Raw genomic sequence first — 24,539 nt, forward strand, 5'->3', positions numbered from 1 at the left:
TAAAAAAAAATTATTTTAAAATGAAGTGACCAATAATGTTTTTAACATCATTTACAACTTTGAAATGTACAGAAAATTGGATGATTATTACAATTTATTTTAACTCAAAATTACCATTTACATAATTTATAACATCGTTCATAAAAATAATATTTATACACTAATTACCACGTTAATGTAGCCCACTTGTGATCTTCACCATTGGGCCGGCATAAAATGGGCCGCTAATGGGCTTTCATTTAAGTGCATTGACTATTCAGTCAACGACATTAGCCTTCGTCCTCCGTCTACTTTTCAAAATTGCAGTTGAACTTGAGCCCTACAATCGTGCTCCTTGCAACTTTCTTCCTTGCTTTCTTTAGAAGCATATGGCGATTGCTTATGGATAATCGAACGAAGCCATGGAATCATTTGGTTTCTTCATTAGGTGAGTTATGTCTTAGTATGCTCCGCTGATCTGAACTTCTTGGCCTGCTTCTTTTTGTTTTTTCTAGTGTTAAGTTACTAGTTACTCTAGCTGATCCATGGTGTTTGATTTTACTTTACCTTCTATTTCTAGGAACTAGTGTGTTTGATGCTAGTGCAAAGTGAAGAAATCATATTGTTATTTTTCCTTTGACGTTATGAAGACTATGTTTCGTCTTTCGCTTGGATTTTTGATGGTGCTGTTATTTTTTCACTGCACCTGTGTTGATTCGAAGGTAAGAGAGGTTCATTTCGCTTTGTTAGGATTGAATTTACCATTTCTGTTTAGCGTCTCGTTGGCGATGTACTTGAATGTAGGTGGAAGAAAATGCAAACACCGGTCTCGATTCGAAAACAGTAAATAAAGTAATTGATGCAAGCAAGGACACTGAATCTAATAAGGTTCTCGATTCTGGTTCTGCTGGTAAGGAGAAGAAAGATGAACATCAAGGAAGCGTTTCAAAGGAGGGTGTTAAAAGCAGTGGGGATAAGATTAAGAAGGATCATGAAAGTGAAACAGTATCGGAAGGAGGTGCAAATGAAGTAAAGAAGGACGGTGATTTACGTAAGGAAGTAAAGAATAAGGGAGAGAAAGAAAAGGGGAAGCCGGTGGATAATTCAGTTTCGAAGGAAAAGTTCAAGAGTAGTGGGAAGGACGGCAGTACAGAGTCTTCAGCATCGAAAGGAAAGGATATCTCTTCTGGTGAGGACTGTGATTCATCAAATAAGTGCACCGATGAGGGAAACAAATTGGTTGCTTGCTTACGAGTTCCAGGAAATGGTATGCATCTACAGTATTTGAGTAGGACTTCAATTTTCTTACTAATATGGTGCTCTCAGTTGTCACGAGTTTAATTTTCTTACTAATAGGGTGCCTTCAAGATCTATATATTGGAGAAATCTCATTATATCTAACTTCACCATACAGGGGCTTTATCTAAATCGTTACGAATTTTAAAATACAGGAACTAAATTGTTACATGTAAGTTAAGGACAGTATTGTGATAAACCAGATTTATTCAGATTGAAATTTACATAATACATGAACCTAAGATCTCAGATTATGAATCATTTCTATTTTTTAGTTAATATTTTGGTTTCAAATCTTACATTCTAGTATGTTTACAATTTTGCAGAATCGCCTGATCTTTCGCTGCTAATCCAAAACAAGGGAACAGGTCCTCTCACTGTGAAAATTACTGCGCCAGATTTTGTTCATCTGGAGAAGAGTGAAGTTAAACTTCAAGAGAAGGAAGATAAAAAGGTATTTAGAACACTACATTTGATGCATAATAAACCATAGCCTTAAATGATGATGAAATGTCGAAGTTAAATGATTGTTGTTTTGATGAAAAGATTAATGACTAACCAATCCCCAATTATCTCTTCCTATATGCTTAGTGCTGGGCCTTTCGCTCCCTCTTATATTGGATGACAAGTTCTCATGCACCCAATTATTTTGTCTTTTGGGCTAAATAGACGGATGATAAGACATCCTCCCTAACCTCCCAATAACATTACCTGAAAGATCTCTAGCTATTGAATATGGAGGCAGGAGAGTAGTTAACACCACATGCCCTAGATTGGCGCCATAAAAGGCAATAAAGGACGTTCCATCAATTTGCTTCTCTCTCTACAGATAATTCCATTATCTAGAAATTTCTATAGTTGATCTCTAACTATGGGCAAACGGCACGTCGTCCACCTTTCTGAACTGTATCCAATTGGTTGGGAAGTGTTTTTGTTATCTATCTAGTTATTGCAGATTCAATGAAAGTGCAGGCTTACTAGTTACTATGAGGGAGAAAGGTTTTTACTGAGGATAATTTTCTTTTCTTTTGGCAAGAATTGGAAGGTTCTCACCACCCTCCTCTGAGAATGTAACGGAAACATTTCATAGAGCTGGAAAAAAAAAAAAAATTATCCTCCCTAGAGAGCCAAAGGAGTAGCAGATAAACTTTCCAGTTGATTTCAATTAGAAAAAAATGGGTTACAAACTAACTTTTGATATAGAATTCCATTGGGAGGTCAAAAGTTCCTTTAGTTCAGTTTAGTGAAACTCGTTCTTGTAACTGAACTTCCGAAATGCCATGCTTCCTCTTCAATCAAGGAATTGAAATCGTGGGTAGGGCACTTTACGTTAGAACATGGCTGAACTTAGAGAAAAACCTAAGAGTGGATTATGACGCATGAAATATTGTAATTTGAGGGGAAGAAGACATCACCTGAAGATGAAAATTCTTTTGTACTGCACTGAACAAGCTCTTCTATTTACTCCGAACACATTAAAGAAGATAAGTGATAACATAGTTTACCTCTAGCATCAGCCTCTCAAAAAGTTTACCTCCAGAATCAGTTACCCAGTCGGTCAGAACAAACGGAACTTTGTACATGGTCACATAAACCTTTGAGTTCAGATTGATCTTATGCTTCTCTGACAATCCAGCTAACAGATTTTCATTGAAGAAACAGTCAACAAATTACCCCCATTTTAGAATCCTACAAAGGATTTACATCTCTTTCTTCGAGACAAGGTCACATAAACATTCTTGAGGACAGACTGGTCTGGCGCTTTTCTGACAATCCAGCCAACTCTCATTCAAGAATTCGGATCCAATAAAAGATTTCATTTATTATGTTTTCGTTACTATGCTTCGGAGTACCCAAATTATATTGTAGTAAAATATGCCTTGTAATAATATAGAATAGCTGCTAATTGTAAGAAGATGCATGTGCTAAAGTTTCATCGTAATAAATAATCAAATTATGCAGGTAAAAGTTTCAATTGGTGATGGAGGAGATGGCCACACAATCGTTCTTACCACAGGTAGCGGCCGTTGTAATCTTGATTTTAGGGATCTGATTTCGCACAATAATGCCAAAGTTTCCGATAATCTCCCGAAGTCCTCACGGTTCAGCTACCTCACAAAACCACCTGTCATTGCAATCTTAGCTTTTGCCGTAATTCTAACATTTGCAGCTACTGTAGTTTTCATCAGCATTCGTTCTAAGAGTTTCACAAGTGGCAATTCTAAATATCAAAGGCTGGATATGGAGCTCCCTGTTTCCATTACAGGCCAATCCGTTGCTGACAATAATGACGGATGGGAAAACAGTTGGGATGACAATTGGGATGATGAGACACCACACACACCTACCTTGCCTGTTACTCCAAATCTTTCGTCGAAGGGCCTTGCCTCACGACGGTTGAATAAGGAGGGCTGGAAAGATTAGTCACTATTAGCTTCACACATACATACGTGTAATGGAAACCGACCCGACAGCGAATCTGATAATCTGGGAATTTTGATCAGGATTTCATCATACAAGGTACACCCATCTACCCCCTTTTAGACCAACAAGCATGTGTTATTGTATTTGCATTCAACTTCTGTAATTATTACCTCCTCTCTATTGTTCTCTTACCTTTCTCTATTGGATTGGTTTGGAGGAATGTGGAGTATCAGAACCTCCAATATATTTACTTCTTTTTGTTATAATAAGTGGGATAGGAAATTCTAATGTCTAGACTGGTAATATTTATTATTCGTTTAGTGATGCTCAAGTTGACTATATATATTTATTATTTATTTGAATATTTTTGAATATTTTTTACAGTTTTTATCTAGGACATGACAAGAAACGTAGATTTTAAGAGTAGCTCATCACCACGTACAACTCATTATATGCTTTTATTATTATTATTATTATTTTCTTCCCTTTTGTAATAACATAAATTGATTGTACGTAGGTGGGTATGTTACGGGCAAAATTAAATGTAGTAGGAGCCTTATATAAGGTAAAAGATTACGATGTTTATTTAAATATAAAGTTTAATATGAGAAAATCAGAAGTTTGGAATAAAAATTGATAGATATAATAAAGGAGAGATTAGAAGGAAAGGACGGCTTAATAAGAAAACTCCACGTATAAATTACAAGCGGCGTCGGTGATGACACGTTGGTTAAATGACTGCCAAAGTCAAACATACCCAAAAATGATGGCATGATGAGAGAGGAATCAAATATCCAAGTGCTTTATAAAATTAATTTAACACTTTTAGTGATTAGGGTAATTCTATTTCAAATTTGAAATTTGAAAATTTTCTCAAAATTTAGATTATATTTTCATTAAATCTATCTTATTCAATTAAAAGAGGGATATAGCTTTGTATCTAATCAGTTTATAGTACGCTCTTTATAACTATAACAAATGAGATGTAACACTTAAAGGAGAGATACATAAATGAACTGATATCATATACTAGGAAGGGTTTAAAAAAATTGAAAGTTATCGTCTATACCAACAAAGCCATCTTATTTTCGGTGGCTCAATCATAGGAATTTCATTCTTAAAAGTACTCTACTTTGAGTAATTTTATATTAGATGACCTCTTAGAAATTTTTCTTACAAGCATGTAAGTGAAAACAAAACATACCGAAAGAACTTGTGTTGATATGTGAGGATAATTTTCATTCTTAGGAAGCAAAGGAGAAATAGGTAACTGACCATGTCAATAGAGATGCAAGAGAATATCAGAGTCATCGGGTACAAATTTTGGATCTCGAATCTTGGCCATAGGTCGTTACATGAAAGGACGAATTCTATGACTCAAAAAAAAAAAAAAAAAAAAAAAAAAAAAAAAAAAAAAAAAAAAAAAAAAAAAAAAAAAAAAAAAAAGTATATCAATAATTATCATGTTTGAGCAATTAAAAGAATAAAATCCAGATCCAGGGGAAACTATAGAAAAAAAATTAGAAAACAAAATCCAATGAAGTGTTTACAATATAGAAATGAAATCTAAAATTTAATATAATATTTTAATTAGCGATGATATTGAAGTGAAAAAGATGAGGTGGCAATGCGGTCGCTCTCAAACCCATATTTTTCTCACTTAAATAAATGCAATTATCCTTTATTACTTCGTTTATGATTGTGTTGGTCACGCCAATTATTTCTCTCGTTGCACCCATTTTGATTTATATTTCTTTTTTTATTTTTAAAATTTAATCAAATTATTTATTTTATCATTTAAAAAGGATGTGACACGCCAACCAATTAAAATATGCATTATACCATTATACTAAAAATTATAATCTCAACTATTAAAACTATATTCTATACTCAAAATTATAATCTCAACCATAATCTCGACTATTAAAATTATATCATATTTTTATTCGTTGTACGTGTAATCTAAATCATTTCGTTTGAATTGGATGATAACAAAGCTAATATGGTTTAAGATTATCGACCACATCAAAATTTTCTCTTTAGTTAATTGCTCCGATTTCAATTATTCCACTCATTTTTTTATATATCTAGAGTGTACGAGTATTTGCATTTATTTTGTCAGTATTTTCTCTGCTATCGTTTTTTTATTATAACTTTGACTTTCAATTCCTTTACCATAAGGGTATGCTAAAGGATATAATTTAATCCATTCTCAATTTTCATATAATATTTTATAGAATTAGATTGGTGTACTCTAAAAATATGTTAGAAAAATTAATAAGAACATAATTTAGTGATAATTGGTATGAGAGGACAACTAAATATAAATTATTTTTTAAAATATAGAAGAAAAATAATTTGTAAATTTTTAAGGCAAGAAATTAATATTTAAATGAAAGCGGCGTTAAATTTTTGTACCAACCGATCTTACCGTGTATGGCAAACAATTGGAAAAAGTCAAAAAGTCAAAGTAGTTTCAAAAACGACAAAAACACAGACACAGACTCGGTCACCTAATTTTGACTTTACATCCAATAAATATACATTTTTATTATCTATTTTAAAAAATGAAAAGATAAGAGAATGATGGGCTGTTAAGCCATTGCCAACCATACACGTGTCCTGATTAAAGCCTTTCCTTACAAAATATTAAAAAAACTGTTTTTTTTTTTAAATATAAAATAAAGATTTGATTTTTCCCGCCAAAATAACATTCTGCTAAGCATAACATTTGTTTCATGGATTGTGTGTGTATATAGTTTATTGTTACTTAGTTATAATTAAAATAGAAATAATTATGTAGAGAATATGCTTCTTTTTATCTTATCATTTTAATATTTATTTTATTTTTAAAATATAAATTATATACAAATATTTTAGATATATGATACTGTTATTTAATTGATAAAAATTTCTCCATCTCATTTGGTCCGCATGTATTTATATTATTTTAGAAGTTTATAACAAATAATAATATTATATTATCTTCAACGTATAAGTTATCAGTCCACCTTTCTTGGACCATATATTTCCATTTAAAGTAATAAGTTAGAAAATAAATTTAATATCTATAATTCTTTAAGAATTAATAAATATATATATTTTTTAAGTTTAATTAATTAATTATTTTTTTTGGAGGTATGTAAGCCCTAATCTCCTGCGTTGGGAAGGGACGTGTCAATGTAAGGGTGGGCCCAGGTGGCATGTGAGCTGTTGGACTTATTGTCATCATTGACGTCATAGTGATGCTAAAAACAAAAACATATAGCAAAAAAGAAAAAAGAACAAAATAAAACGACGCCGTGTAACTGGTTTCACGTAGCCAGGTCCCCGAAAGGGGCAATTACGAGATTTAGAAAAATTATCCGTTCATGGATAATGATAAGGTGACACGTGGGGGCTTTAAAAATATCGAATTTTACAAGTGTGAGTGATGACGTGTCAGTCTGAGAAGGCAGGGACCACAGGCATAGTCGGTTCCGGCGCTTAGCTCCAAAATACAACTTTTTTTGAAAGTCAACAAAAAATCGGTGGTCTCTTTGACAGCTTTTATTGAGATGTTAACAAAAAAATGGGCTGTCTTTCTTTGTTGCTTTTCAATGGGGACCGATTAATCATCTTAAAATTTTAAAAATTATTTAAAAATTTGAATTATTTTAAAAAAAATATATAGATGTAATGAAGAAGGGCTAACAAAGTTCGAATAATTTTAACCATAATATAATTTAGTTCATCTTAATGTTCGAGCACACGCATACGCACCCACTAATCCAAATTTTAAAGATCGAGTTCGGTTGATCCGTGTTTTTTTAGGGTTACAAAAGCACAATTAACTTTGTAATTTTTTAATAATAAAATTTTAAATATTCTATTTTAATTTCTCCACTATCAGTAAAAATTACAATGAATTTAATTTAATCACGTTAAAGTGAGAATCCAATAAGGAGACGACACGTGTTAAAGAAGATTTCCCCACCTATAAATACACCAATTTTCTCTGAACAATACAATCTTGCCATTCCAATTTCCAGGGAAACCAAAAAGCGTGCAAAATCTCTATGGTTAACGAAATGCAACAACAATTAAACAATCCCCAATTCTTTACCACTCTGGATTCCATATTTTCTCACTCTCTGCCCTCCACCGCCGTCGCCCTCAGCCCTATGCCGGAGACGGCGATGGGCTCGTCGGTGTACCTCCGACAGAGAGATCTGGTCCATAAATTTTGCGTTGAGAATCACCACCTGCAATTCCAACAACAGCACCGCTACCAGCCAGTTGAAATTTCCGCTGGTTATGGGGGTTTTCCGGCGTCGGTGAAGAAGAAGCTGTACAGGGGAGTGAGGCAGAGGCATTGGGGGAAATGGGTGGCGGAGATTAGACTGCCGCAGAACAGAATGAGGGTTTGGTTGGGAACCTACGACACGGCGGAGGCTGCCGCCTATGCCTATGACAGGGCGGCGTATAAGCTCAGAGGAGAATACGCGAGGCTGAATTTTCCCAATTTGAAGGAGTTTAGGAATTTGGGGTTCGCCGATTGCGGCGGTTTGAATGCTTTAAAGAACTCCGTTGATGCTAAAATTCAAGCAATTTGTTCGAAGATGAAGAGGGAAAGGGCTAAAAAGAGAAGCAAGAAATTGGATCCCAAAAACAGCCCCGTTTCTGAGTCGTCTTTGCCGTCGCCGATGGCAGCGACGTGGTGTTCGTCGGCGGTTTCTGGAGATGGGTTTTGGAGAACGGACAATTCGCCGCCACCGTCGTCGTCGTCCGGCTCGGCGGAGTCGGCGGTGGCGGTGGCGATGGTGGAGGAAGGGGATTGTGAAGGGTACTCTTCGCTGGCGAAGATGCCGTCTTTTGATCCGGATTTAATTTGGGAAGTTCTGGCAAATTAAATTGAATGAACTTTTCTCTTTGTTTTTATTTATTTTTTTCCACAAAGTTTTTAAAACTGCACAACAGGGACAATTGTGCAACCCAGAGATATAGTTCCACAGAGGTCTTTTTTATTTCCCTCTTCAATCAATCTATTCTCGTCCTTGCTGGTATTCGTTTCTGTAATGAATCGATGTAGGATCTTCTCCAACGCTGGCACACGGTTCAATATCCGCCCCTTTTGAAGCTCAACATTGTTGCTGACACACCCGATCATTGATTCGGAGGGAGAGGAAAAAAGAAAAAAAGACGAAAGGAAGGAAAAATAGGTGAAGGGCCATAACGAAACCCATATCTCAAAGGTGAATGAAAGAAACAAGGCATCATCTTGTTTTGGGTCATGGCTAGAATTTGGGATTTTGAGGTCACACACGAAGCTTATCAATTGATGATAGGTGGCCTAGGGGTGTGTTGTGAAGTGAGAATGGTGGCCCTCATCGTGGTTACCCACATGTCAACAGTGACTTGTGTAAGAGCCCCCATACCCTTCTAATCTTTAATTTGCATTTACTATCATAATTACTCCACATTCCTAATTTCTCTATCCTCTTAACTAAATCTTCCTTCACATAATATCATTCTGTTCTCGAATGTTCCATTGCCACGTGTCATGCATTCTAAACACTAGGGGGGGGGGGGCAACCTTCAACGATTTTAATCGTATTGTTAGAATAGAACGGGTAATTATTTTATTTCAAAAGTATGTTTTAAAAGCGGCATTAAAATCCTAAAATCCCACCACTTCCTTCTTGCATTTCCTCTCTTTAAAACCGCTACAATCTACGAGGTAACACATTAATACTCTCTCTCTTTTCTTATTCTCCTTTTCCATTCTCCAATGTCTAAAATCTATCTCAGAAGAGTAATGGAATCACTAGGAAGGTTGTCCATTAGTAATCTAACATGAGTTTATTCTCCGTTTGGGTTTAATAAAAACGAAAAAAAAAAAAAAAAAAAACTAGAAAATTTGGGTTGATATTTTCTAAAACAACCAATAAGAGGGAAATATGAAGACAACATGAACACTATGTTGATTCTTTTTATAATTCAAATGAGTTTATTTGTTACGACGATAGAGATCTAATCCAGGAACACCCAATGAGTGACACAGACAGAGATTGATATCTTATACAAGACAACATAAGCAATTACAAAAACAATCCCTAAGGTAGGTATGGAAGTGCTATCAACGGGATAACACAAATCAACACATTAGAAGGATTCAAAAGATCCTGATTAGAGCTAGCTAAGGCTAACCTTATTGTAATAGAGCGTACTGTGTTCATATATTATTCATATCTTCAGAACTCGAACTGGTTCAGAAACTTACGGAAATTCCTCAGGAAACCGTTCTTCTCTTTGTGTTCCTGCTCTTTTTCCTCTGCGCGTTGGTGAAGGAAGTGGAGATGCTTGCGATCCTCCTTCGAATCGCTTCTGAACGATTCCCGCGGTTCGTCATGTCGGATTTCCCTCCATCTGGATGGAATCGCTATTTCGCGATCCGATCCCCAATTCGCAACAGAATTAGGGCTCTGTCGCTCATCGGCTACGATCATGTCGTTTCCGTATGAGATCCTCCCCACGCTATAAGGCTTCAAGTTGTGGCGGCGGTGACATCCGCGGCGACTTCGCCGGAATATCAACGGCACCGTTCGCCGGCCGAATTGGCGGTTGATTGGACGGAAGGTGAGCACGACTACCGCATCTGAAACGCTCTCCGTCGCATCGACCGCTTTAATTTCAGAAGGATTGTCTTCGGTGCGTACCTGATTGAGAACTGACATGGATTTTGGAGCTTCGTATTCGGATAATTTCTCGGACGGGAGGAAGATCGAGGCCTTCAAATCGGAGTCGTCGATGGATCCGGAGGCGGAATCGGAGACGGAAACTCCATGTTCCGATCTCTCTGTGAGTTGGCGAGCGTGTGAGAAGGAGACGACGAAGACGACGACGAGAAGAAAGGTTAGGGTGGGTTTCGCCATTGTTGGGATTGCAATGTCCAGGAACAGAGGAGAAATGGAATTTATAGGGTTTGACGGAGAGGAAATTTGGGGCAGGTGGGGTAGGATTTCACCGTTTACTTTGTGTTTAACTTGAAACACGGGCAACGGGCAACATTGATTTTGTAAACACCGTCTTTATTATTTTATTTAAAAAAAAAACAAAATTATTTAATTGCGCTAAATTTAGCTTTCTTTCTCCAATTTTACGAATAATTATAAAATCAATTGTTTTTTTTTTCTTCAATTTTTAATGTTCTTGTGGTCAAAAGAGTTATTTAATTTTCGGAAAAATATTATTGTCAAAATAAAATAAAATTCTTGGAAGACAGCTGGCATTTCCAGATTTTTTGTTTTAAAAATAAATGTATAAGCTTAGAAAATGGTTCTTTAATTTTAAGTAGGTTTATTAGGATATTTTTATTATTAGAAGTTAAAAGTTTGCGTATATATATTAGTAATATTAAATTGTTAAATGCAGCAGAAACAGAAACAGAAGGAGAAGAAGACACAACTAGTATTGAGAAGACGTACCATTGGCGTCCCCTCCCCTAGGGCTTCAAGCAAGGCGTCGGGGTGATGTCGGGCACCGTCGCCGAAGCCCTTGAGGGAGAGAAAGCAAAGAGCATGTCTTATGGAGTCACTTATCTTCTCTTCTCTTGTCCATCAGATTATTGGTTTAGAGGAGACGAGAGCAGGTGTTGTTTTATAGTGCTCAAAAGGAGTTTTATGGTATCAAAACTAAAGCTTGGATTCTTTTGTTTTTGTTGTTGTAAAAAACATGGGTATAACTCAAATGCCTTTTTATTCCCTTTCATGCTTCTCCATGCCCAAACCCACCCACCGTCCTTACTACCACAATCCTCAGTATCTAGCTCTAATATCATTTGTAACCGCTCGAGGACACTGCTAGTAGACATTATCCATTTTATGGAGCTTCCCCTCAAGCTTTTTAAAACACATTTGCTAAAGATAAACTTTCCCACTCTTATAAAAAATTATTCGTTTCTCTCTCCAACTAATCAGAGATCTCACATTTTTTGTGATTCGATTTTACCATCTTTAAAAAAGAATATCATTTTTAAAGAATACATTAATATTTGGTGTGTGTATATTTTTATAAACTAATAAAAGATATATATATATTAAATGGATAAAAAGTGAATATAATCTAAATAGAACCACTTTTAAATATAGATATTCTTTTTAGAGATACAAAGAAATTAATAAAGGGAAAGCATTTGGCTCTTAGGAACCTCGATGAGGCAATTAAATAATATTAAGAGGGCAGCCAATGAAGCATAAATTCTTATTCTTCGTAACAATCTAACAAAATAAAGTCAAATAGAAAACAATATTTTCCCTATTTGACATTCCGTAATTTAAGATATACCTTATCTCTTCCCTTTAATCTAACCTTCCTACTTGCTTCATATATATCTTTACAAACTTTCCAATAATTTAAGGTCGGATTCAAATTATGTTACACCATTTAAACTTCATTTTCCGTCTAGTTTTATAGCATGTGTATGTTCAATTGTCTAGGCCCTCTCGTGGCCGAATGTGCACTACTTGAGAGTCACTACATCTCTTGTGGCAACGTGAGAGTCACAACCTACCCTATTCTATTCATAGCAGAATTGTGACCTCAAAGTATCCATATCAAATCTTTCATCCTTCCAAATTAAAGGGCTAAGAAGGAACTAAAATTATACTAAAAAAATAATAATAATAAATAGATTTATTTTTTATTTCATTTATCTATCTCAATATTTTAATAATGTAATTTTCAATATTTAGTTTATATTAATCATAATAAAAACAAATAAAATCTACATACCCAAAATAAAAATTACCAAAAGACCAAAAGGGTATAATTAAAGAGAGTTCATCAACACAATCTAGTTAGGGCTATACAACCCTTTCTGCAGAATAAAAAAGGAACTTTTGTCTTTACCCCACCAAATATTCGTCGGGGGTAACTTCGTCATTTCCTCACTGATGCAGCTGAATTTCTCTCTCATCGCTGATGAGCTAAAAGAAATGAAAATATAATGGGCTTACTTGTTTGAAAGCCCTTTGATTTATGGGCTTGTTTTTATGGTTCATAGGCTTTGAACTCTTAATGGGCCGTTCACGTTTCCCGGCCTTTTACAAGTTGGCCCAAGAAGACAATAAATATATATATAAAAAATGTAAAATAAATAAAATTGATAATGGACAAAAATGCCATTAAATGAATATATTATATAACTAATTTAAATAAATTGAGTTATATAATTAGTATAGCTCATATACCTAATGTTAGGTATATTAATCACAATAAACAAACTAATCCTAGTCCAAATTAAACCAAAATATCTAATTAATAAATTACAAGATAGTATTAAATCTTCAATTTAAACGATTACTTTCTCTTAACCTCACAAAATGATTGCAATTAAACTTTATCACTTATTTGATGTTTTAAAATTTAAAAATTTATTATATATCTATAGAATTAAGTACAAGTTGTATATGAAACTACATATAAAAAAAAAAAAAAAAAAAAAAAAAAAAAAAAAAAAAAAAAAAAAAAAAAAAAAAGATGAAGCCCAAGGAAAAAAGAGAAACAAAAAACTACCTAAACTTTGAAAGTATGTTTACACGTTTGCAATAAGATAATAAAAGAGTTCATTGAACTAAGATTCAACAAACCCATTACGCGTTAGTTAATTTTCTCCCTTCCTATTCAAAAAATAAAGTTCTTCAATTTCATATTTAATAGACGAGTTCATTTTAAAAAAAGTTTGATACGTTAGAAATTTAGTAGACACTTTTTTAAAATCTAAGAATCAAATAGACACAAAAGAATAAGCTATACGTACACCTAAAATATGATTCCTAGTCATGGTTAAATTATAAGCTTCAATATTTTTAATTTCATATCTAATTTGTTTATGAAATTTTATTATTTTCCATCTTTGAGATGTAATTTTGTCTAATAAATTCTTAATCAGTTTGATATATATATATATATTTTAATTTTAATTATGATAAATCTCGATCCCTATAAATTAGGGTTTTGATTTTTAGTTCTAATAGAAGCGACATATCAAACTATCGTTTTTAAGATGATAATGATACTTTTCTACTAAAATTCAATTGGCTACCAACTACATTATTCATTTGTTAAATTTAAATAAAATGATGATTTGGTCATTAATTTATTGAAATATGGAAAATGATTGATTAGATAAAAATTCAAAAGAAAAAACAATAATATAATGGTTTTAAAAAAACTCAATATTAAAAAAGAATTAAAGGTGAACTTGGTAACACTTATTCATCAAGTATATAAAAATTAATTAAGCCGAAGGAGAATGGCCAAATTTCAAACTTTAATCAAATAAACATACACAGAAAACACTAATTTTGACTACAAAATTTTCTAAGCTAAGGACTAAGATCTAATTTACGTAGAATCAAAGAAAAAGAAGAAAAATAAAATATTGTGAGAGAAGAAATGGTCTCAACAGTTGGAATTTGATGATGCAAGAAATCCAAGTCAGCAGTCTTACGTGGAAGAGCTGTCCACTCACAATCATAAGCATTAGATTTAAAAAGAGAGAGAGAAAGCACATGCTTACTATACTACAACGCGGATTTCAGCTTTGAAAATTCTTGGTCTACTCTCCAAGCATGGACTTTGACTTTCCACTTCTCTCTCTATCTCAATCATGGAATTTCATTCAACACAAACCACAGCCGTAGGATCTAGAGGGAGAAAGAGAAACCCTTTTGGAAGTTAGATCCAAGTGGAAGTGGACTTGGTCAGATTTTGAACTTGGACTTCCACAAAAAAGACCAACCTATCAAAACAAAGAGTAGTAAGGAAAGAAAGCAACTCGGGTTTGTCTCAGTCAAAAGTTCCCGATTCTAAATCTTCAAGAAAAATTTAAAAAAGAATGAAACAAAGTTGTTTTCCTTTTTCAATTCCTTATAAGAACCCATGACTGGTTCTTCTTCAATCCAAAGCTTCTCCTCATCTCTCTCTCTCTCTCTCTTTGTTCTTCTTCTTCTCTCTATTCTACTTCGGTTTTGATAAACACAAACATACCCAGTTAACCAAATTACCTACCTGGCTACTTCCATGTTTGTTGTCTCTGTTTCTTTAACATTTGGGTCTTCCATTTCCTCTACCTTCTGCTTCTTCTCCTTAGATAGAAAGCTTCTGCTTCTTGACAAACCTATAAATCCAAACAGAAATGTGCTGAGTTCTTGTTCTTCCTACCATGAACTAGCATAGTAGAGCATCAGTTCATTTTAAGAAATAAAGAGGTATTGAAAATGGAAGGTGGGTGGAGTTGGGATCAAACGTCACTCGTTGGTGAGCTAATTCAGGGGATGGAGCTTACCAAGCAATTGAGAATAGAGTTGAGTTCAGCATCTAAAGAAGAAAGCAGAGGATCATTAATACAGGGGATTTTATCTTCGTATGAAAGAGCTCTTTTGATACTGAAACGGAACGCACCAATGAATCCGCCTCCGATGCCGGAAGTAGCCCCCGGATTGCCAGGGTCACCAATTTCTGTCAATGGAAGTGCTTCTAGTGATGACTCTGGCAGAGGCCTCAAGGACCCTCAGCAGGACCCCAGAAAGGAATCAAAGAAGAGGTGAATTTAGAATCTTCTTTCCAACTTTTCAGTTGTTTCTACCGTTTTCGCCAAGTTTTAAGAACTGAAATCAAATAAGAGGTTAATAGACAAGTTATATAACATGGTTCTAATTCTGTGATTACAGAAAGGCACAGCCCAGATGGAAAGTACAAGTGAAAGTGAACTCTGAGACAGGATTTGAAGGACCCCACGAGGATGGTTATAGCTGGAGAAAATATGGTCAAAAGGACATACTTGGTGCAACATATCCCAGGTGAGATGATTTCTTCCTCTTCCTGCTCTGGAAACATGCAAACCATGCACTGAGCATATATTCAAATGCCCATACATTCATATTTCAAATCATCTTTTTTACTCCAGTATAAAACAAAAACATGCTAAAAAATTCAATGGGGGGAAGGGAGATCTTATACTGTGTGTTTTTTTCTTTCTTCTTTCTAATGGATGAATGCAATAGGGGCAATATGAAGGAAAACCAGAAGAGAAATAGAAAGAGAATTTGAATATAAGTAATTTGATAGGAATTACAAGAGAGAGAAATGTCAGCAGCTCAAAATTCAAAGTCAAACTCTACTTTATTAAAAAGTAAATGAACTAACTAACAGGAAAGAAACCAAAAAAATACAAGAATCACTTAGAAATAAGGAAAAATATTGTAGAGCTATAGTTATAACCTTAATGAAGATGAAATTTCTTCGCTGTTCCCCATCAATTAAAATCTAATACCTGGTGTATACTTGCAGAAGCTACTATAGATGCACTTTCCGTAATACTCAGAATTGTTGGGCAGTAAAGCAAGTGCAGAGATCAGATGAAGACCCTTCTGTGTTTGAAATTACATATCGAGGAAAACACACTTGTTCCCAAGGGAACTATTTAGCCCAATCATGTCATTCACCAGAAAAGCAAGAAAATAAGGAAAACGACCACGGCCATGATCATCATCAGAAGCAGCCTGCGCAAGAGAGCTTATTTGGTAATCAAACTATTGAGAACATCGAAAAGCTCGAAAACAAGGCATTGACATTCTGCTTCGGCTCAACTTCTGGTGAATGTAAGGACATTGTAAATGGTGGCTTTTCCCATTTAGCCATTGACACTCACACCGCCTTGGGAAGCTTTTCTCAGTCATTTATCTCCCCAACCACACCTGACTCAAACTACTTCACTCCATCCCCATGCCAAAGGAGCAACATAGGAGGGACTCATAATATGCAACCTCTAGAATCTGATGTCCATGAGATTTTCTCGGCCAACACTTCAGCTACCAACTCCCCTATACTGGATTGGGATTTTCCATTCGATTCGGAGCAGATCAACTCAAATTTCCCATTTAACTCCCCAGGATTTTTCTACTAAATCACTTAGGGATAAAAATAAAATTGCAAACTGGTTAATTACAAATCCTTAAGAATTTAGCCTCAATCATGAACCAAGACAGAAGAAGGAAAGGCCGCACCTACCCAGGTTTCATTTTCTAAATTCTTTGCAAAGCATGGTGATTAGTAATATAACTAGCAGCTTCATTTTTGGTTCTTTTATTAATTTTGTTCCCAATTGATTTCCTACAACATTAGACTAAGCAATAGCACGTCTTGTTTGAAATTAGGAAGCTCCCTTACAATAGTAGTAATTGAAAAATATATACTAGTAGTTTATCATGCATTTTCTATAATATGAGTGAATTTACATACTATATCAAATATCACCATGTCATCAAGGAGATGGGGAAAAAGGACAGACATGTTTTGTTAATAATCAATTCAAATGGATATCAGCAATTAAGTTCACATCACGAAGGAGTATACCTACAAACTCACTAAACCAGAAAGATACATGTTGCTGCAAGTATTCTTCACCATATTAATTGTTATGGGAATCGGAACTTAAGCATACGCATAACAGGTATGAGACTTCTTCGATCAAGAACAGATTGCAAGCATAGTTCGGAAAGAAGCCAAATATATCAACCCATATTGAACAAGTGCAATGATAAACCATAACTTTTTCAACAAAGAGACAGTCAGTCATGAAATTATGCATTGGGAAAGTGGGACTGACTAAGAAGATATAAAAAGCACTTCCAGTTAGCACAGACACGGAAATGTCATACTTCTATTTGATGGAGAGAGGTTACCAACTTACCGATATCCCAGCGCAGAAACCATATAAAGAAGCCTGGAGTTGACAATACAGATAAAACATTTTAACTATGCTGGGCAAAGCAGATTCTAGCTCAGATCAAGACAGGAAAGAACCACAGATTGTAGCACAGAAAAACCATTTTCAGCCAGAATTGTTGATTCAAAGGGCTATCAAACTAATTTAGTATAGAATGTTCAAAAGGAAATTTTCAGAAACAAGCAGCTCAGAGGTAATCAGAACGACAATAAAGCTGATAAGGACTGATCACCAATATATCATTTAGCCAAAACTCTATTCATTAGTACTTCAAACAGACTTCATGATCGTAATTAAAAGAGTATCGGAGGGACTCACAGGCTTCAGGGACAAAGGAGCAGCATTGAATGTGAAGCATACTTTAATCTGGCAATAATGTAGAAGAAGCTGGTGTCAAGTAAAATAGAAGCAAGAGCCTTGGAAAATGTGCCCTGCCCATCGATCAATCGGTGCTCAAGAGTTCAGGCAATCAGAATCTTTTCATAGGGGTTATTGGGGAAACACGGCAGAAAAAGTGGCAGCTTCTTGAGTTGGCGTGCTGCTATCCCTTCGGATCTAAAGCTCGTTTCACTAATTTGGCCCCAGATTTAGGCCCAATATGAGCTCAATTCTGCATAGACAATGAACCATTCTTGTCCCACAATCCTCGACACTGGATGAATTGGAAGTGGAAGCTTCTTTGGACTGTCTGCTATTGCAAATCCTTTTAAAGTTAAATTTCCAAAACTCATTTTAAAGTTCTTAAGAACTGTTCTTTTCGAGGAGGACGGAAATACTATATTATCCTTAGTTATACTAATTATTTTCCTTCAAATTCATAAGCATCTCATCTTAAAACTCAATTCTTAAATCTCTCTAGTCAGTTATTCTTTCTTCCTGTGTACGTGTTGACTGTATACCTCTTAAGCAACCGAAGTCACAACTCAGAAAGAGAAATTTGTTAAAATAAAAGATAGGTCTCCAGTAAGACATCACTAATCTAAGCACCCCACTCAGCAAGACAGATAAGTTATTTGAAAATTCTTCCTAACAACGAATACAGGAAGCGGTTACATCATAGAGAAACAAAACGTTTTCAAGGTTAAGAAGTGGGCTCAAATGCAGCATGTTGGTGCCAAACACCATTGAGGTTGGATTGCCATAACCGGACCATCCCATCCTTTCCTGTTGATGCTAATGTCATACCACCCATGTCCCACTCCATGTCCCACACCTGACAGTGCAAGTGAAAACATGACCATCAATTAGCAACACCACCTCTTCCCTCCTATCTAAGAATAATCGAAAGAGAACAAAATCTAAAACACGCAGTTCATGGAACCATATCAACTAAATTGTAGCAACATTTGTAGTCAATTATGAGCGATCATCTTCATATTTATTTTATAAGGTTCCATCGTCATGGATTCAAATGGACTCCTTCTATCTACACTAGGGGTTTCTCTTAACAAATGGACGTTTGAAATGCATCCATCTTGGAGTTTCAAGAAATATAAATGAAAAGAAAGGGGAATGAGAGAACAGAGAGAAATTTTGAAGAGATACCTCGCTGTTATGCCCAGAAAGCAGAGCCACTCGTTCTGTTGAGAGCCTTCCATCTGAATCCGGGTTTAATCCAAGGCGCCATATTGCAATTCCTTTCTGGGTTGCAACAGCTATTACCTCATATGGCCTAAATTATATTCAAGAACAATTAATATTATTATTGCTGAAGCTTATTCACTGTTTTTTAAGAATTCCAAGTAGACACGTGAATGAATTTGGTCATATCAAGCTCATTGTGGTGATTCTTTCAAACAGTTACCAGGAATTGCCCTGGAAGTTTGTGACAACTGTAAAGAAATTGAAGGAATACATGATGAACAAGGATATATCTGCTGAACCTATGTGCTTCAAAATTATACACCACAGATACACCAATTATATGAAGCTCCTTTAGGAATTAGTCCATTACCTTCCAATATTTTGTGCCCACGCAACAGCATAAACCCCATCACCTTTGTCTGCTTCCAAAGCCAACTCTGCAACAGGAAGCCATCTTTGATGAGCCCGATCAAATTCCCAAACCTATGGAGGACAAATAACCTATTAACTATAGTATGCAATCATCGTGGACTGACCAATATGCTGTGAGCAGCAGGTCATATCACAATTTTGAGTGCAGTAATGAGATCAGAAGAACTTAGATTACCTTGGCAGAATCAAGCTGTGGTGTATCCGAACGAAAAGCCAAAACAAAACTCGATTGCTGTCTTTCACCACGATTTGGATTCCAAGAGATACTCGCAGACAAGCACGCTGCTTTCCTGACTGTAGAAATGGAATCAATGACATTCTGAAATTCAGCCTGCACAAAAGTAGAAAATTCGGAGTCAAATTATTAAAAGGTCATTATTAACTTGGTTTTTTTTTTTTTTGGGGGGGGGGGGGGGNNNNATGTGTATATATAAAATAGAGGATTCAATTTACACCAAGAAAGAGCAATGAAGAAAACATTGTCAAATAAAAATGAATAGGTGCATTCCTTGGATCCGAGGATCTATGGTGATAAATCATCATGATCCTCATTTAACCCAAAATGAAAGAAATAAAGATGCTTTTAAATTCCTAAAATTCAGCAGATGTTGCTCATCTGGGTTTCTGGATAACGATCATAAAACTAGCCAGCCGTTCACGATGTGCTTCCCTTGAGACTCTTCATATGTTGATAACAAGCCATAGTGAAGGTAAAGGACCCAAACTAAATTTTTCCTTTCAGAAGAGTTTGTGTGCCCGCACACACCACTTTTTTTTTTTTTTTTTTTTTTTTTTTTTTTTTTTTTTTTTTTTTTTTTTTTTTTTTTTTTTTTTTTTTTTTTATCCTTTATAAAGAGAGACAAGGGGAGGAAGATGAAGTTACTGGAGCAAGAAGATTGTTGTTTTTTCAATATATTCCAGATCTCCATATTCTTTGAAAACAATCCTCCAACAACGAAAGAGAAAGGATGTGGTATCAAAATTCAAGCATCCCCACAAGAATGGTTCAATAGACTGTTGACATAAAAAAGCTATGACATAGTGGTAGAACCGTAACACAAAGAATAATGAGCAATTCACAGGAGCAGTACACAAATATCCATGTCCAATTATATAGTTACATTAGAACATTGGAATATAGATTTGACCCATCAATAGGTTAAAAAGATGGATAATTTTGAAATAAAGGAAATCTAAAGGTCAGTTTCCATTTTTATAAAAGAGGAAATCCTGTTGATTGAAGTCCAACCAATGTTCAAATGAATTACAGTACATCTTTCCTCAGATTGCAAGATCATAATGGAATAAGCTATTCAAATGATAACTTCTGAAGTCTAATAAAATTAGAGAACATGAAAAAAGATTAAAAGATTGATCACCTGAAGTTGCCAACTCTTCAAATCCAAAGGATCCATAAGCTCATAAACTTTTACATTGCCATCAGAAAATGCCGCAATCTACAAAAAAACGAAAGGCATAAAAAAGAGTGTAATGGGGTTTTTTTTTTTTTTTTAATAGGAAATACTTTTTCATGAATAACAAAATGCAACAAAAATGAAACAGAAAGTATTTTAGACATCCAAAGTTATTCTTGACCCAACTATCACATTTATATCCAAAGAAATCCTTATAGTACTTCATTATTGAGGGGAAAATAATGATATGTTAAGTTCCAGAGTAATAAAAATGAACTAATTGAATGCGCTAAAAATCAAAGGAAATTGAGAAGTAGCAAAACACACAGGAATCATCCACCAGTAACAGCACAAGGAAATATATCTCGCAAGAGAATCAGAAGAAATATTGTCATTTACCATTTTCAGACCAGAAGAGGAATTTCCAAATTGGATGTCTAGGATTTGAGATGAATTACTTTTGAAGTGTTTGGATAGCTTCCACTGCAGAGGCTGGGCATCTAGAAAGCAGCAACAGGCAATAGATTTATACAATGATTAAGACGCTTCAAATTTTAGTCAAACCAGGGTTTATAGTTTATGTACCATGCTCTTGGGCCAAGTAAAGGGGAAGATAAGATGTAAGAAATAGACGTAGCTAACGTAACAATAAAATTTGAGAGAGAACCCGGGGTCAACAAAAACCAAAAGATTACCTTCAACAACCTCCTCCCACAATGACGAACTTCCATCCGAACAAATGCATGCAATAGAATCACCATACTCTGGAGGGACCCAAACAATCTTAAATATTGCAGCCTCATGAGCCTACAAAGATGGTTTCACCCAGTTTAGGCTCGAGCAAACTTCACTCATTAAAAGCTTTTCTGGAACAACGTTTAACAAGCCAAGGTCTCAAAGAGAGAGACCCCAATAAGAACTCAAAATGCACCTACTAGCCTTGAAAATTTCTATGCCAGATATGATCTTTCGGTGATTCAATAATTTCTGTCTATTTAATTTCTATGCCAGATACGATCTTCTAAGGGAACATTGCCCTTTCCAGCTTCAAAATTTTTAAGAGCTTAAAGCCCTTGCCTTCATCGAGAAAAAACATGAAACATAAGCCATCCAATGAAGGATGAGAACAAACTTCCTGGTTGGCTTTGAATATTTCCCTCGCTTTTGCCTCTACTAGCTTTGAATTAGTTATTGTCTTGTTAAAATTGTAATGTGACTCAATTTCAGCATAGCATGCAATGATGAAAATGAGTCGCATATCATCAATTTTCTCCTCTTGCCGTCAATAACCCAATTTCACTCCTTCGCCCCAAAAACTCACTCGCATTGCACTTGACCCCCTCCACTCTTACTTTTCACTCTCTCTTGACAAGTGAATTCAAAATTTATATAAATTCTCCATGAAGTTTAATCTAAGCAATAAATTAAAATAACATGATTGATACATCTCCAAAATCTTAAGACGTTTGTCCATTTTGTAAATGTAAACTAACAATCATTTAGAAGTAAGATTAGCTCTAAGAAACCACGGATTCGACCTAGGATAATGAAGTCCAACTGAAATAAAAGAAAGCAGTGAAACTAAAAAAACCTTGAAGTTTGAAGTGCGAGTTAAGGATGTGGATGAGGAAGAAGGGTCGAGAGAATCGAAGACGACGACGGTTCCGTCCGCCGAACCGGTGACTAATCTGCTGGCGGAGTAGTTCCAAGCCGAACAAACCGTGCCTTTGTCGAAGGTCGCCATAGCTTTCTCCATCTCAATTCTCTATTTCGCGCCCTCGTCTGCTCCAACAAAACCCCTTTGATTTCGGTTTCGTGGGAGCACTAAATTTTTTATTTTAAGCTATTAATAAAAATATTCCCAAGTTTTTTTTTTTTTTTTAAATGTTCATAAATGAAAAAGTTCTTTCTTTTTATTAAATATTTTATATTTAAAAAAATTAGAAATAATATATATATATATATATATATATTATAGAAGGTTTAGTGATTGAAAAATGAAATAAAATGAATTAAAGGATTATTCAATAAAAATTATTTCCATGTTAATAATTTATTAACGTGAAAAATAGTTAATAAATCCATAATTTTTTTTTAAGTTGAAGATTAGATTTGTAGTTAAATTAAAAAAAAACATTTGAATGGAAAAAAAATCCATTAATCTACAAAAACTTTTTCTACGGTTAAATTTAAATGTTGGTTTGATTATTCGACTATTCATTGAGTGAAACAATATTCTCGTATGGACTCGACAACTCCATTGTACAAAAACCCGTGATTTAACTAGAACATAGAAGACATCACCACAAGTCTCATGAGAGGCTTTACCCCAATGGAAACGCTCCTGAAGGGAACTTCACCTATAGTTGACCGTACCAATAAACATTTGGGTTCGCCAACTCCTCATTGATGTATCTCAACTTATTTTGACGGACAATAGTCCATCAGTTATTTCACGCATGGGTAGCATTGAGTCTCGTTATTTCCTTTTTATCCTGTCGTTAGGTACATAATGAACATCGACATACAAAAACTTGCGATTGTATTGACATTAAAGTTTATTAGATTTTTAATTTAGTTAAATTAAATAACATTTTATTAAGTCAAATTGAATACAACAAAACAAAACCATATATTATTATTATTATGTAATTGAGTTAAACCACTCCAACAAACTATGATGAAACTCAATAAGATTAATTATTCTTTAATGAACTACAATTAAAAAAAAAACTTAAGATATAGGTTAATTGTTAATTTCAAGTTGAAAATTCAAACAAGATTAAATTAATTAAGTATTAAAATATTGAAATAGACTAATTTACTCGATTATATATTATTTAAATGAAATTTAATTGAACTAAATTTTAAAAAATGTTGTAAAAATTAAAGGAGGACATGGGATATTCAAACTTATGCAAGCTTAAGCTGCAAAATCATCATCCCTAAACATTGGGAAAAAAAATAAAAAGTAGATATGAACATAATTATTACACACATACAAACTATATGAATGTAATAAATATTGTTTGCTAACTATATAGTAATTTCTAGGCTAATAAATAAAATCATTCAAATATTCAAAGAGATGCCAAGGGAGTTAGCCGTGAACCTCTCAGAAGCTGTCTTCCTCACCAACGACCCAATCTCGGGTGAAAGGCCAGTCCCAAAGTCAGCCTCGGGGACTTCGGGGATGGTCGAGAGCGACCCGACTTCATAGAAGACATAAAATCCATCTTTGGGTTGATCACGAGCCCGAAAGATCGACGTTTTAGAATTAGATTTAGGTCGAAAAAGAGAGCGGAGGAGTTTGTAGAGGGAGCGAGAGAGCTTAGAAGAAGCCTTGGACATAGGCACACAAGAGTGGGGCGGGGGAGCGGGGCGGTCAGATAAGTGAGGCATGGAGAGGGTTCTTGAGGCTATGGCAGAGTCAAGTTGTTGTTTGAAGGAATTGAGCTCAAAGGAATCATAGAGAGAGCTTCCACAGTCCCAGACGGGAGGGCTATTGGGGCTGTGATTGGGTTTGGTTTGAAGGGTTGGTTTTTCCATTGCCTTGTTTGTTGTTGCAGAGATGAGAAGATGGTGATAATATTTGAAGGTTGGTGAAGTTTGAAAGGGAATGGCTATGAGGAGCAAAC

At 34.9% G+C, this 24,539-nt stretch overlaps 5 protein-coding genes and 1 long non-coding RNA gene across 7 annotated transcripts; 3 read left to right on the forward strand and 3 right to left on the reverse strand.

Moving 5' to 3' along the window:
* The first annotated feature begins 294 nt into the window (after positions 1-294).
* Positions 295-4,021, forward strand: LOC111480580. Of its 2 annotated transcripts, none has more exons than XM_023125703.1 (5): positions 295-427; positions 560-701; positions 784-1,246; positions 1,602-1,729; positions 3,238-4,021. In XM_023125703.1, the coding sequence occupies exons 2-5, from the start codon at positions 624-626 to the stop codon at positions 3,697-3,699; spliced, it is 1,131 nt and encodes a 376-aa protein (XP_022981471.1). In that variant the 5' UTR covers positions 295-427; positions 560-623; the 3' UTR covers positions 3,700-4,021. The 2 variants fall into 2 exon arrangements, with proteins under 2 accessions (XP_022981471.1, XP_022981480.1); XM_023125712.1 differs by having other exon boundaries at positions 305-427; positions 630-701.
* A 3,703-nt stretch (positions 4,022-7,724) lies between these two features.
* LOC111481141 (ethylene-responsive transcription factor ERF061-like) lies at positions 7,725-9,462 on the forward strand. Its single transcript, XM_023126496.1, has one exon. It carries the CDS (start codon positions 7,758-7,760, stop codon positions 8,589-8,591), a length of 834 nt encoding a protein of 277 aa, XP_022982264.1. The 5' UTR covers positions 7,725-7,757; the 3' UTR covers positions 8,592-9,462.
* Positions 9,463-14,647: 5,185 nt separating this feature from the next.
* LOC111482226 lies at positions 14,648-15,234 on the reverse strand. The gene is made up of 3 exons (XR_002718164.1): positions 15,145-15,234; positions 15,029-15,060; positions 14,648-14,860 (listed from the first exon to the last, which is right to left on the reverse strand). It is a non-coding gene; the product is annotated as an uncharacterized LOC111482226 (long non-coding RNA).
* LOC111480688 (probable WRKY transcription factor 41) lies at positions 14,858-17,084 on the forward strand. The gene is made up of 3 exons (XM_023125858.1): positions 14,858-15,286; positions 15,414-15,542; positions 16,033-17,084. The coding sequence occupies exons 1-3, from the start codon at positions 14,961-14,963 to the stop codon at positions 16,646-16,648; spliced, it is 1,071 nt and encodes a 356-aa protein (XP_022981626.1). The 5' UTR covers positions 14,858-14,960; the 3' UTR covers positions 16,649-17,084.
* A 1,302-nt stretch (positions 17,085-18,386) lies between these two features.
* Positions 18,387-22,729, reverse strand: LOC111480853 (protein SEH1). The gene is made up of 8 exons (XM_023126056.1): positions 22,493-22,729; positions 21,597-21,708; positions 21,301-21,401; positions 20,866-20,943; positions 19,662-19,817; positions 19,425-19,537; positions 19,016-19,142; positions 18,387-18,683 (listed from the first exon to the last, which is right to left on the reverse strand). The coding sequence occupies exons 1-8, from the start codon at positions 22,655-22,657 to the stop codon at positions 18,552-18,554; spliced, it is 984 nt and encodes a 327-aa protein (XP_022981824.1). The 5' UTR covers positions 22,658-22,729; the 3' UTR covers positions 18,387-18,551.
* Positions 22,730-23,973: 1,244 nt separating this feature from the next.
* LOC111486340 lies at positions 23,974-24,450 on the reverse strand. Its single transcript, XM_023133429.1, has one exon. The coding sequence runs from the start codon at positions 24,448-24,450 to the stop codon at positions 23,974-23,976; it is 477 nt and encodes a 158-aa protein (XP_022989197.1).
* Between the last annotated feature and the right edge of the window lie 89 nt (positions 24,451-24,539).

This window comes from Cucurbita maxima, unplaced genomic scaffold (genome assembly GCF_002738345.1).
Source record: "Cucurbita maxima cultivar Rimu unplaced genomic scaffold, Cmax_1.0 Cma_Scf00001, whole genome shotgun sequence".
In the NCBI taxonomy this organism is placed as follows: Eukaryota; Viridiplantae; Streptophyta; class Magnoliopsida; order Cucurbitales; family Cucurbitaceae; genus Cucurbita; species Cucurbita maxima.